General features: G+C 44.1%; 1 protein-coding gene across 2 annotated transcripts in view; it reads left to right on the plus strand.

Annotated features, from left to right (window-relative positions):
* The window catches only part of cdh24b (cadherin 24, type 2b), a 124,153-nt gene that overhangs the window by 46,599 nt on the left and 63,641 nt on the right, over window positions 1–13,913 (plus strand). For both annotated transcript variants that reach the window (XM_078098698.1, XM_040171024.2), the window contains exon 3: window positions 11,910–12,204. In XM_078098698.1, coding sequence (XP_077954824.1) covers window positions 11,910–12,204 — 295 coding nt within the window. The remainder of the gene's footprint in view (window positions 1–11,909; window positions 12,205–13,913) is intronic.

The following is a 13,913-nucleotide window of genomic DNA, read 5'->3' on the forward strand; positions in this document are numbered from 1 at the left end:
GGAAGACGCCGGCGGTGGGATGAAAAGAGGCGAGGAAGTTAAGTGCTGGTGTATAAGACTGGATTTAGTTTTTTCTTTGATGCTCATTCCAGCAAAGCCCCTTTTAGTCATTAGTGGGAAGCAGCTAGGTACAGTCATGTGCAACGTTGAGGTTAAGTGCCTTTACGTAATGATTTACGTTTCACGTTGAGTTTCAGAGGGAAATATTTGACCTTTTATTTCACATTTATTTCTCAGCTGTAGTTAGTGGTTTCAATGATTTTAGTCACAAAACACATAATCAACACGCCACTTTTGCGTGGTTGAATTAGCTAAAATGGCAATTTGAAACGCTGTGGATGCATTTGTAATACTAATACCGTTATTTATATTATAGTTTCCCCTATGGGCTCCTACTTATGATTAATAACCCGTGATAAAGTGGTGTTATTATTTCCTTGATTCTGAAGGAGATTGCCATAGTTTGAATGAGGTGTTAGCGTCACAACGGGGAGCGCAGAGTTTGTGATGGTTTACAGGCACTGAATGTGCTGTTGAGATGCATTATGGGAAGAGCTTGATTTCTACTATACGCCTCCTTCATTAAGTCTGTCTTATGCAACTCAACAACTGCTCCCAACTTTCTGAAAGAAAAAAACATATCATCCTGCAACATTATAACATTATTTATTTCACTATTTTAACAACATTTATATAAAGTATTTAATTTAAGAGCTGGGTAACTGTTGAATTATTGTCAGGCAACATGTGCAATCGCAACCTTACACCTAAAGTACAAGCTGCACCCAATGCTTTGAATGCATAACCTTTATTCAGCATGTTCACACTATCGTATTGCTGCTTTTACTTACCTCCCCTGAGCCGATTAGACGCCGACAGAAACACACAACTCGTTTTAAAATCATTCACATTTGTTTCACAAACGCATTACAAGAGACAGAAAGCCTGTACGTCGTGCTGCAGAGTCACAAACAACTCAGATAAAAGGTTCCTTTATGAAACTGGAGAGGGGGTTGGAGTCATGCGGACAAGAAACATTAACGTGTGTGATGGGGCCAACGGGAGGGCCGGCAACTGTAAATACACACTTCATGACAAGGAACTCATCAATAATGATTAAAATAAAAATAAATCTTGTTGGGACCAGATCTGTGCTTTTCACGTGCTTCCACTCTTCCACTCCCTGCAGACATCATTTAGCCTCCGGGTCCATGCACAGCAGGGGTGACACAGCAATTAGAGAGTGACTACAGTGCTGGGAGGGAGGGAGGAGAGGAGGAGATAACGAGACAGAGGAGTGCCAGATTACCCGGCAGGATGAAAAAGGGATGACGCGGTAGCAAAGGGGTGAAAGCAGCGAGAGAGGTTAACAAAGAAAGGGGATGCGCAACATTTTAAGGGCAGCGTTAATGCCATGTGGATACACGGGATGGGGGTGTGGGGGGGATAAAGGGAAAAGTGGTGGAAAGTGTGGAAAGGTTAATAGCTTACAGGGAAGGGGAGGAACGTGTGAGGCAGTTTATGGGAAAGGAGAACGGGAGACACAGCGAGGGGGAAGGAGGAGAAGATCACACACACGTTTGCTGCGCTGACCTCTCGGCCCCCACGAAGCCCGAGGCGAGCCGTGGACACACAGGCAGGATGGACAAAGAGAGGGTTGTGAAAAGAGGCAGCGGTGGAAACCAGGGCATCGGCGAGGGGACGGGTCGGGTTTACACGGAGGGCAAATACGAGAGCAGAGGGGGGTGGGGGTGGTTGACAGAAAGCAGTTAAATTGTCACGGTGTGGGTTTGTTTCCTGTTTTATTTTGTAGTTTCCTGCCCCTTGTGTCTCTGGGGTAACTTTACTTCCTGCCTTGTCCTGTCAACCCCAGTGATTGTCTGATTGTTTCCACCTGTGTCCAATCACCTGCACCTCCCAGTGTATTTAAGCCCTGTGTGTCATGTGTCTTTGGTCGCGTCATTGAATGTTCAACCCTGAATGTCGAAGGCCCCACCAGCAGTGTCTTGCCTGTTCCTGGTTCCTGTCTGCGTTTTGCCTTTTTTTTTAAATTTTGACTGTTAAAGTCTTTCTTTTGTTTTCAGACTCTGCGTTTGAGTCCTGCCTCCACCTACCCATTCGTGACATAAATACCATTCCACTGCGAGTCCCCGCGGAGGCCGCATTCAAATCCGTCTCTCCATCTGCAGCATCACGTGGAGAAAATAATAGATGGGATGAGTGAGGGAATAAGGCTACGAGGAGAAAAGGAGAGGGAGAAAGAGTGGACTCTATTGGAGATGCAATTCCAAGGGATCACACCCTGTGTTTCTCTTTACTTTTAATCTCTCCTCTGCCTTTACAGCCCGCATTTCATCTGCGGATAATGTCCAAGAAATCAGCAAAGCGAACATCTGAATTTAAAGCTTCCCCAGATGTAAGAGTGGCAGTATTTTATGAGAGTATAGAAAATGTTCACATCTCAATTTTAAGTTAATATGAAAATATTATAATCTTACAAAGAATTTGATGTGAGTTGCTTAGTTTTGGAGATTATTGCGACAGATGTTATCTTTCCCTCTAATAAAATGGATGGAATAATGCATTTGATAAACTGGACAGCAATGTAGAAGAGTAAGATGAAGAAGTTGTGAGCACAATGGATCCGATTCCAATTCACCACCGTGAAATAGGTGTCTGTTTACAGAAGATATCCACCTTATACTGTTCAGCTTGTTTAAAAATATAACCCGTGTGAGGATAACAGCAAGTTCCTGGGAAATTGCTCGTCAGTCAACAAAAGATTTGTTACTAGTAATGTGTAGCTTTCTGAGGCACCTTTCCACATACATTTACATTGGATCATCACAATAACAACGACGTATACAAGTTTGGGACTGCTGTGAAGTCAGTGCGAGCCGTCGAGGGGAGACGGCAGCCTCGTCACTGGCATGTATGATTCTCTTCAGCGTGTAGAGCCAATCAGTGCACACCTCATGGAGCGCTTACTTACATTAATATATAAGGGATCTTGGTAATAAAAGTGATAGTGGTTTGGAAAATGTACACTAGGCCAGAATAAAAATGATTTATTTTGAATTGTCTCCATTCACTCTGGAATGGTAATAGATGTTCCCACAATGGGTTATTCTTGCTAATTTTGTTGCATTTCAAAGGAATCCAGATATACGTGTAAAACTCTTATGGTTTGGGGAATATTCTCACTCATGGAGAGTTGCATCAGTTGTGAGACAATGGTGTTTAGCCGGTGTGCAGTAATATGTGATGGACAACATGTGAAGTAAAGGGGCCGTGCAGCAGTCAATCATGTTTATTCATGCCCCAGCATGAGCTCAGTGACCTTGAGCTCATATTTATGCATTGGCCAGGGCCGTGCACTCCACTTCTCCCCGTGGCCCTGATGGAGGCCAGGAGTCAGGGAGCGAGAGAGGAGGTCAGAGGAGGAAAAGAGAAAAATGAGCTGTACGGTAACACGCAGCTCATCAGCAGAACTGATCGGTTAATATTCACGTCTGATTTGCAGGAGCTTATAAGTACTTCCCAGTAACCAGTGGATGGATTTGAATCATGTTTTATGTTGGGTTTTTTTAAACAAATCTTCACTTGACATCAAATGATCAAATAAAAGAAAGAATGAATATTTGCTTCAATTAGTGTGGAGTGCTGCCATGTTAGTCGACATTAGTTGTAGTTAATTAGTTTGCTGGGAAAGCTCCGGAGCTTTAGTTTTCTTAGAGTGGATTCCAGCACTAAAGGCAGCAATGTTGGAAATCTACAACTAATTTCAATAATGAGGTATCATGTTTTTTCGGGGTTGTCATGTTTTATCAGTCCGTCATTTACATAATTTGCACATGATATCTCAGAAACACACAAAACATCTGAGACAAACTTTGTGAATCGATTAGAATTCAGTATTTCACATGGCAGACGTAAATCCAATATTCATTCTCTTTTACTCCGGGTTTTGTTCTCTGCTAAACGCTCCCCTCTGTTCTCCTGCTCGTCCGTCTGTCTGCTGTTAGCTGCTGCCGCCAGCGTTCACTGGGTTTATGAGAGCTTTCTAGTTGAAAACAGCTGCTTGCTGAGGCAGAAAACAATGATAAAAGCTATTAGAGTGAACCAAACAGTAACACTGTGAAATCAAAATAATGAGCGGAAAAACACTGAACGTACGCTGTAGACGGAGGAATTTTGTTCATTGTAAACATAAAATATTAGAGTAGCAATAAGCTATTTGATGAAAGCAACACTATTTTATGCCCTTGAGCCCTTTTTGGTGGATACCGTTGGTTTTGGCCGACAGCTGGTCTGGTTGGTGGACGCCACATGGAGAGGGACGGGGATCAGCCACGGATCGGAGGAGGAGGTGCACGGCCGGGGCGGGTCAGGAGAAGAGAGCGAGGCTCATGGCCGAATAGGTGATAGGTGAACCTGATGGGAGAAAAGGAGGTGACGGTGGTGAGGGAGAATAGGAGCCGGAGAGCAGCAGGAGGGAATCTTCTCTTCAGCTCGCTGACAGACGCAGGCACACAGGTTAATATTTAAATGCATCCTGTGAGGAAAGCACACGGGCGCTGAGATAATTAAACCGTGGTGACACACAGTATTAATAAAGCATAAAGTATATGCTGTCCTTGGACTCCACTCACATTTTACAACAGCAAAACGTTGGATGTTCTTTATTTTTTCAAATGATATTTCACAAAATATCAAGATTGCATATTTTAAGTCTTAAACAACCTGTTATTTTTAAGCAATAAACAACGATCTTACCCCCTTTTTTGGAAAAACTCAACAATGACTAAATCTTTTTTTTAAAACTAAACAGGACTTGAAAGTCTATTTCACAATTGCCCTTTGCATGTGCGCACAGACACACACACACACACACACACACACACACACACAGAGACACACAGTCGTCTCCCGATGGTAAAAGCCATTCCTCTTGGCAGTGGCACGCGGTGGCATATATGTGGGCGATTTGCCCTTTGAATGTACAGCAGTGAGTTAAGCCTCCAGTGGCCTTTTCCAAGCTCGTCTCTTTCGGCTAAAAATATGATGTGAAGTATACACCACCGGAGTGGAGCACTGAGCAATAAAACACAAACAATTGCACCGACAGGCCACCATACACACACACACACACACACACACACACACACACACACACACACACACACTCTCTCCCTCCCTCTAATATCAGCTGATTATGATAATCAAAAGCAGGGTTTGCATACTCGGGGGATAAAAGCACAGTTTTGTCCCTGAATAATGTATTGCGGAGGAAGGAAACAGTGGCGTGATGCATTGAACAGCTCACGGTATAAAAGGAAAAGTCTAATTATGATGAATTAGGAATGTTCTGTTAGGAAGTGAATGTGTGACACTGTGTGTGTGTTGAAGCGAAGGCCGCACAGCGCGCCCTCCAGAGACAGACTGAATTAGATCAAACGGGGGGAATAGGGCAACATGTCCACGCCGCAACTGAATTAAAGAGGCAATCATCGGCTCTAACCAAACGTCAAAACAATTAGCTTGCAGCTCCTCGCGACATATATTCAAACTGCCTCTGGCTGTAAGACAAGCAGACAGGGAGCGACAGGGGACTGTTTTCAATTCCGCCTGACATTTTACTGTGAGCGCGGAACAAAAGGAACCCCCTTCCCCACCCCAAACCCTCTCATTACCCCCCCGCACCCTCACACACACGCACACACTCGCTGCGAGAATGGGTTTGATTGAAAGTTCAGACGGGATTTTAAACTTGTCCCTGGGCAAAGGTCTGGCTGCTGAAGTCACATCACAAGTGCTCCTCAGCGATCCTATTTCTGGGGGGGGCGGCTCACCATCGAGTGCTTCTGCATAACTGGAAGGCGTGTTTGTTGTGTGTGTCTGCATTGATTAGAGGTGAGACGCAAACAGTCCAAGTAGACCGAGCACTTTTTGCTTGATTTTTGTGGATACGTTTTATGTGGTTGTAGTGGTCTGTGTGAGGGAGGGTTTCACATGAAGACAATTATGTTTGTTGGAATTGTGGTGAATTTTACTTGAAGGAGCAGTCGGCTCCTTTTTTATGGTTTAAGCATTAAATTAGCATCATTTCGGTGTTGGGTGCGTAAATACAGATTATTATGTTTTAATTCAACAGGTTTTGTTTGAAATAGACTGCTTATTGCATTGGAAAATTGTGTGCAGCAAAGAAAAGTTTGTATAATTTGGAACAGACAGAGTGGATGTTCCACAGAATTCTTTGGCTTATGCAGGCAACACCTAAACCAGCAGAACTACGACACAGAGAAGTAATTCTCAAAATCCACATCCAGTGCGTCGCAAAGCAAATGGCTTTTTGGTGTTTCTGTGGTATTTAGATTTGATGGATATTAAATCCTAAACACTGGTAGGAACGGGCAATTTGGTAATGCATTACTTTATGGGTTTGTAATTTCTGAATGATTTAGTGGTAATTTCCAGGAAATAACCAAATATTCTGATTCTGCAATTACCGGAATAGACTGTTGTTTGTCTGCCTTTGGGCAAAGCGAGGGCAGGCGCATTTGCAAGCATGAGAGGAGGCTCCAAAGGTGGCAGAGAAATGCTGAAACAGCGCATATACAGTGAGGGGAGGCAGAAACACCAGGTGTGCCTCTTCCTCTCCAAAACAAAGAGATGAATCTTAATGGTCCGTATTCGGTTCTCTTAGGTTCAGGACGGCGGGAAAGATAAGAAACAAGGATTTATTTCACTGTGCCTTAATTGAGTGGAATTAATTGACAGACTCTTTAGTTCAAAATGAAAGTAAACCGATCATTGGAGGTCTGCTTTCGAGCCAGGACTCAGGCTAAAATGTGGCCCGCTAAAGAAAAGGTTATAGGCTTATTTTTAGCCCTAGGAGTTTAAAACTGTATTTTTTTAAAGGTGTGAACCACATAAAACCTTGAGCATACAGCCAAAACACAGAATAATGAAATGAAGCTTAAGTTGTGTTTCTTTTAAAAAGAAAATATTCATATTAGCATTCAGCACTTAAACGTGTTATTGTCACTTTAACGCAGTTCTTTTTTAAATTCTAATTATTTTGAAAATCTGAGGCTCACTGGCTTTGAATAAACACACAGGCAGGCCATGCGTCACACTGAAGCTGTGTTGTGAATCAGTGTTGGCGTCATCAGAGAGATTTTGATACTGCTACTGTGTAAAGGGAATACGGCTGTTTAAAAGCAACTAATTTAGTGTTTGCATAAATAAAGTATTCATTGAATTTTGCAAAAATCTATCGCAAAAATCACAATTAAAAGTTTGAATTTTATCCTAGCATTAATTAACGCATCAGCGTCTTTCCCAAAACTGTGATTTTCCAAAACTGACTGCACCACTGCAGTTACTACCACCCTTGAATCCGAGAGCCTTATATACACATGTTTTGTGGTCGGTTATGTGTGTTGTGCCTCTCTCTCTCACTCTCTCTCTCTCATAGGGCCCAGATGGGTATCCATTGCTTCTCCAGATGGGAGAGAGAGAGAGAGAGAGAGAGAGAGAGAGAGAGAGAGAGAGAGAGAGAGAGAGAGAGAGAGAGAGAGAGAGACAGAGAGCGAAGACATCAGATAATGGCCGAGCTGATCACAACCGGCCCAGAGAGTTGTTGACTTTAATTACTAGTCGCTCTGTAGATGTTGGCCTCGGCTTTGCGCTGTGCTCTAATAACTGCCCCTCTTCCTGGCCTGCTCTCAACTCTTTCTTATCTCTGCAGGTTGGCGCTGGTGCTTGCACTCACACACACACACACACACACACACACACACACACACACACACACACACACACACACACACACACACAGATGACACAGACACACACGCCTTGGCTCCTTGTCCACTGTGCAATGACTGTGCCAAGTGGAAGTCCAGTCAGGGCAGAAGGAGACTCAGAGTCACTACACCTTTCTTTAATCCTACAGTGACCACTCACAAACACACCTACACACACACACGCACACACAACTAATCGTATCTCAGTGGTGGTTAGGCTGGCCACGAGGCACAGTGTCATTTCAAACGGCCTCTCTAAACTCCTACGGGCCCTGCCCCAAATTACATTTTGCTGCCGTTTCCCCTGATCGGCCCTGTTTTTCCTCAGACGCCTCTCTGAATTGGTGGGCCTGCTCCAGATCGATTGGCTCACCCTCTCCCCCCTCCACCCTGCTTCACACATGTCGGCAGATGTGAAAGAGATTTTCACATCTGGGTTCCGCCCCGCAGGCTCTACCTGACGCGTTCGGGTAATTCAGCCTTGCTGCCAATTGCAGGGCCCGTCGGCGCTGCTGCTGCACCGTGGTCGGCGTTTCACGTGAGCTTCCAGGCAGGTTTCAACCGTTTTCCTGCCACTGCCCAGCCTCACACAAGACCCCCCCCCCACACACAATTTGTGGATTTGTGGGGGAGGACATCCACATTCATTAGGCTAATGCACAGCTGTGGAAGAAAAAACATTTTCTCCGTGTTCTTATGATTTATTGTGTGGCAGAAATGTGAAATTGTGTATATGGGGTATTAGTTATTTAAATGATGAGGTTGGCAGAGAACTTTTCCTCCTCGCTTCATGATGTATGGTTATTGCAAAAATGTGAAATTGAGTATATGAGTATAAGCATATTACCTTATGATAATATAAGTAATTGAAGAGATTTAGGAGTCTGTGGAGGCTGGGTGTTGCATACACAACTGGCGCCAGGGAAAATGGAAATGGCTTATCATGCTGAAATCACTCTCCAAGCAAACGTGACACATCGGTAAATTTGGCTTTCGTGGCCAGTGGCTTCATATTGTTTGGCTCTTGATATATTTGATGGCATATCGGCGGGATATGAAACGTGGGAGTTATGAGGTGTGATAATATTCAAGTTAAAGATGTGAAATATGGCACCATCCAGTTGTTGCTGGTGTATAATATTGTTTAGGTATTCTTTCACACTGACTGTTGCTACGAGATATTCAGAAAGCCGTGCCACTTCTGCCGCTACACAGCATCCGCGTTCATCAATTCTGGTTAAGTGCGTTTTCCTTATTATACTTTCCTATTAATCTTGGAGGAGCAGATAAGGGTGAGGGGTCAGCCTTAAATGGATTTGGTTTCCTTCGGCTGGGTTTGCCTGCTTCAAAATGACTCAGAGCGGTGCTTTCAATCAGCAGCACCACCGCTGACTGTGGTAATGATGGCCGGGGCTTCATTACGAAGCTCGTTAAGTCCCCTCGTTAAGCTGCAAGCCCGTTAAGACTTTGATTGTAAACGGCTCTTCGTTAAGAAGAGCGAGGAAACCGTGCTCCCATGGTGGTCCTGACCGGCCGGGAGTTTTGGTCAATTGGCCCCAGTTGCTCCACCCGTGACGAGATGAGCGTCTAAACTCAGTACAGGCTCAAATGAAGTACTTTTCACTGAAATTGTGCGATCCTGGGTACAACAATAGATAATTTGATTCAATAACAAAATAATGGGAAATTACAAAGGCGTCTACAAACAAACCAACGGAGCAGACAAAGTTGATTATGATGGTATAACATGCCTCAATATCTTACCTGCATGTTGCCAGGACTCTATTGGCCCATTATATGCTGTGCGGCACTTTCAGGCGGGCAAGCACAAATATTTCTTCTTACTCTGCACTGATTGTTCACAATTTCCTTGAGTCGTTTACAAATATAGTGAAACTGAGGCATAGAACAGTTTGCAGGAGGCTCACACCACTGCTTCTGCTTTGTATCGGAGCTGCCATGCAGAGGTCATTTGTTTACTTTCCTTACTTAACTATGAATGGTGCTCTAGACACAGGATGTTTTGGGGCAGGTAAATAGTGGGAGTGGCTGACCATATGATTAAAATGCCCCTTGACATGGAAAGGAAAGAGCTATTGTTATAAGTAATAACTGGTTTTCCGTCACATGAGAAAATGACGAGTCTGCAGGCACTGTACAGTATATGGGGAAGAAAGGTGCCGAAATAATCTGAGAAGCTACTGCTGCATCACAAGTCTATAGTGAGAAATCATTCGTTGTTCCAAACCCGTCTCTAGGAGTCTGCAGACTGGACAAAGACCCAATATAAAAATGTAAAGGGAAAATGGCCAGCGCACCTCTCCATCATAATTCAGTCCACTATGGCCGTGTGCTCAGTGTGTTTTACCTCAGGAGATCTCACACTCTACGATCTGAACAAAGCCCATGTGTTCAGCACAGTTGAGCAATACATGGGGATGCATTTTGGTAAAAATATAACTGCAGGTCAGCAGAGGCTTGCTTTTTTCAGGAGTGGTTTAAGATGTTCCTGTGGACCGATTCTTTTCTTTGACGCTTTTTAATGCCGCTGGCACCGACACACTGTAACAAGCTTCCACGGCAAATTTTGACGCGCCCAAGGGTGAGCTTTTCATTTTGGCTGTCAGGTGACTTATCACCTTAACGCATAGTCACATTAGCTATGGCCTTCATCGTTCCTTGGGCTGGCTTCAGAAACAGAGCTAGCATCAACATGCTAACGCTAGTCAATGCTAACCCCCCCGGTTAAAGTAAACAACTTACAACATTGGGTAAGTGTATACTGCTCTCACACAGCACCCTCCACGGTGGCTGGAGGGCTTTCACATTCCCCAATCTGCCCTGCCATTTAAATCAAGGGGTAATTTGCAGGTGAAGCCTTGTGTAACTGACTTTGTGCCACCATTGTTCAGACACTTTCTCCGACCGCCAGTCTGAACTTATGATTGCTTTCTTCGTAATAAACTACTTTTTGTCAACAGCCGTATTCATCGTTTACCCCCCGGGAAGCTGGCGTATCCGTGCCCCCGTCCCCCGTTTTGAAAAATGACGATGCTCAAAGTAAATTAAAATTTCAATTCAGTATCCATTCTCATTTTGCTTTAGCAGATGTGCTTAGCTGTTGCCATGCAACAATGCTCGTCTGAGCTAACCCACCCATCCATCTCCTGCTCTTCTCTCAACCTTCTCTCGTCTAAAGTCACAATGTCACACTTTCTTGCGAGTGGCGGCTAATTTAGCACTTTCTTCTTTTATTTTTCCCCGCCACCCCCCCTTCCCCCCCCCACCCCCAGTCACAGTTGCTATTCGATTCACGTAGGTGTGGGTAATGAAATTGAATCTTGATGTGCTGGGCGCATCCCGCTGGCGTATCTCTCTGGTCGAGGACACAGGACATTGTGGAGCCTTCCCCGATATTGCCTCTCCTTGCATGAGAGGACGCTGGTCGCTCGGCTGCCTCTACCATCCCGCCAGGCACTGATCTAATAAAGCACCAACACCAAGCTGTGATCGATACAGCATGTCCCGCTCCCATGCAGGCCTCTAGTATCCCTCATACACACCTATTAGTCAGGAAATAATTGATTGGGCCGCCGTTCATTATTCCTTTGATTTGGTGCTTTCATTAAATAGCCGGGGCCCTGCATGTGCGTGGACTAGTAAGCTCTTGCCGTCCACAGCTGCCTAGGAAGTGAATAGAGGCTTTAAGAGCCAGTGGCGGAGAATGTGTTCACAATGTCATTGGTGATCAAAGAGTTGGTTCATAACTGCTCATACTGCAGGAAAGAAGAGACACAGCACGTAAGGAGGAAAGTGTTTGGGTCTGAGTGAGCAGAGAAAGAAAGAAAGAGAGAGAGAGAGAGAGAGGGATGTGCGCGTTTCTTTTGTCTCCCTCTGTTTAAATGCATTATATCCTCAAGGCATGCCGAGGATAATCTACTTGTTTAGTTTTCAATGCCTGTCCCGAAAAAACAAACTCCATCTTTAACTGGTGTTTATTCTCTTCTTTCTCTTCCACCCTTTGTCCGTCTTACGTCTCGCATCTATCCACTTCATGTTTTACCCTGTTCTTTCTCTCATTGTCCCCTCTCCTCCTAGCTGCACACCGACATGGACAGGAACGATGGACGCACTAAATACGTCCTGCGAGGCGAGGGGGCCGGCTCGGTTTTCGTGATAGACGAGAAGACAGGTAACATCCACGTCACCAAGCCACTGGACCGGGAGGAGAAGGACGAATACCGCCTCATCGCCACGGCCACCGACAGGCAGACAGACCGCGCCCTGGAGCCCTCCTCGCAGTTCCTCATCCGGGTGCAAGACATCAACGACAACCCGCCTATCTTTGACGAAGGCCCCTACAGCGCCATCGTGCCTGAGATGGCAAATATAGGTACTGCAGGCCGGGTCAGAAAAGTTGGAGGGAGGATGAGAGGACGTTTTTGCTAAATATGGCCTCAGTTCCTCGGTGACACACATGTTCAAAAAACGTGTCTCATAAAGACAAGGCGGTTGCAAACAACTGGCTGAAAAAAACACCAATAATTAATTGATCTCTGAAATTGTATATATATATATATATATATACATATTTATATTTACTCACTTTGGTTCCACCACATTACAGTTTCAGATATTTTTTTCTAATTACTTGTCCCTGAATTGAATTCTTGTACGTAAACACATTTAGTCTATAAGCAAAGCTGCCCGAAGGTGTCCCCAAATATGATCACCTGAACTTTCTGCTGTGATCCCACTCGCTCAGTCCACCTCAGAAACACAATTTGTTGTATTACATGAATAAATTGCCATCGCGACACCATCTGCCACCCAGACAGTACCGTGTAGTAGAATTTTTCATCCAAGACAGTAACGTGATTCCGCTTCATCTTTCGACCAGAAGACAACATGGACGTATGCCATTATTAGACTTTGGTAATCTTGCACGAAGCCCAACATGTGGTCAGAGGATTGTCGATCGCGTACATTTCTTTAGCTCACATGTCTCTGTCTGTCCTGCGCTGTGATTGAATAATCATATCAAAAGCCTAGAGAAGATCTTCTTAATGGCAGGGATAAGAACTTACCGTGATTGAGCGGGTTTTTGAAGTCCCATTCTGTCCACATACTACGCCTTGCAGGCCTTTTATTGGTTTGCCGTTTAATCAAATAAAGTACCACTACTGTCGAGCTCCCAAATGACAAATGTCCCCCTCGACCTAGACAGCATGCTTTATTATTTCTATCTCCTTCTTCTCATTTCTATTCAACAGCTTTGAATAAGCAGTTGGTAAAGCCTGCATACATAATACATACATACATAAACTTCCCTCACTCTGAGAAACTTAAGTTATTGTTATTTTAAGTTATTGACTGCTGAGCTACAGCAATCACTTACTCGACGTTTCAAACGTTCCTTACGTGTTAGATTAACTGTGGTATGAGTTGTTGTTATAAAAAGCTCTTTTAAAGTGACATGGAAAATATTTCAAATGCAGCCGTAATGCTACACGGCACTGATGTAACATTACTGGCTGCTTGGCTTCCAGTCTTAATGTGGACATTTGGTCCACAGCGTTTTTAGCCTTAGGGATGTAAAGTTTATTTATAACTAAAGATGAACACTCTCCTCCAAAGTTATTGCTTTCTAATTATTACTGTGATCACCAAGCTGCGTTCACAGCGAAAGCAGCAATCTGTACAATTTCTGGCAAATCTACAGTATATATATATACTTATTCACAGCATCAGTTAAGATTCCAAACTTTAAAGTCCCTGAAAATCTTGCAATCCTCTCCTTGCTATGAGAGAGTGTACTGTGGTTGGGAGGTATCTGTAATATGAATGAATTAGGACATCTCTAGCTCCTACATGAATACAATCCTTTCTGGCATAGTAAAAACTGTTATAGTTATTTCACATGAGAGAAATAATAATAATCTGTGTTTTCTGAGATTTCCAATGTTTTCCTGCGGCTATCACACTAACCAACAGAGGCAGAAGGCTATTTACGCCTCGGACAGTTTAGAGTCCTGAATCAACCACGTCTTTGTCAGGAGAACTCAAAAATAAAACCCAGACCAACTTGAGAGAGAATATTCA

This window comes from Gasterosteus aculeatus, chromosome 3, assembly GCF_964276395.1.
Source record: "Gasterosteus aculeatus chromosome 3, fGasAcu3.hap1.1, whole genome shotgun sequence".
NCBI lineage: Eukaryota > Metazoa > Chordata > Actinopteri > Perciformes > Gasterosteidae > Gasterosteus > Gasterosteus aculeatus.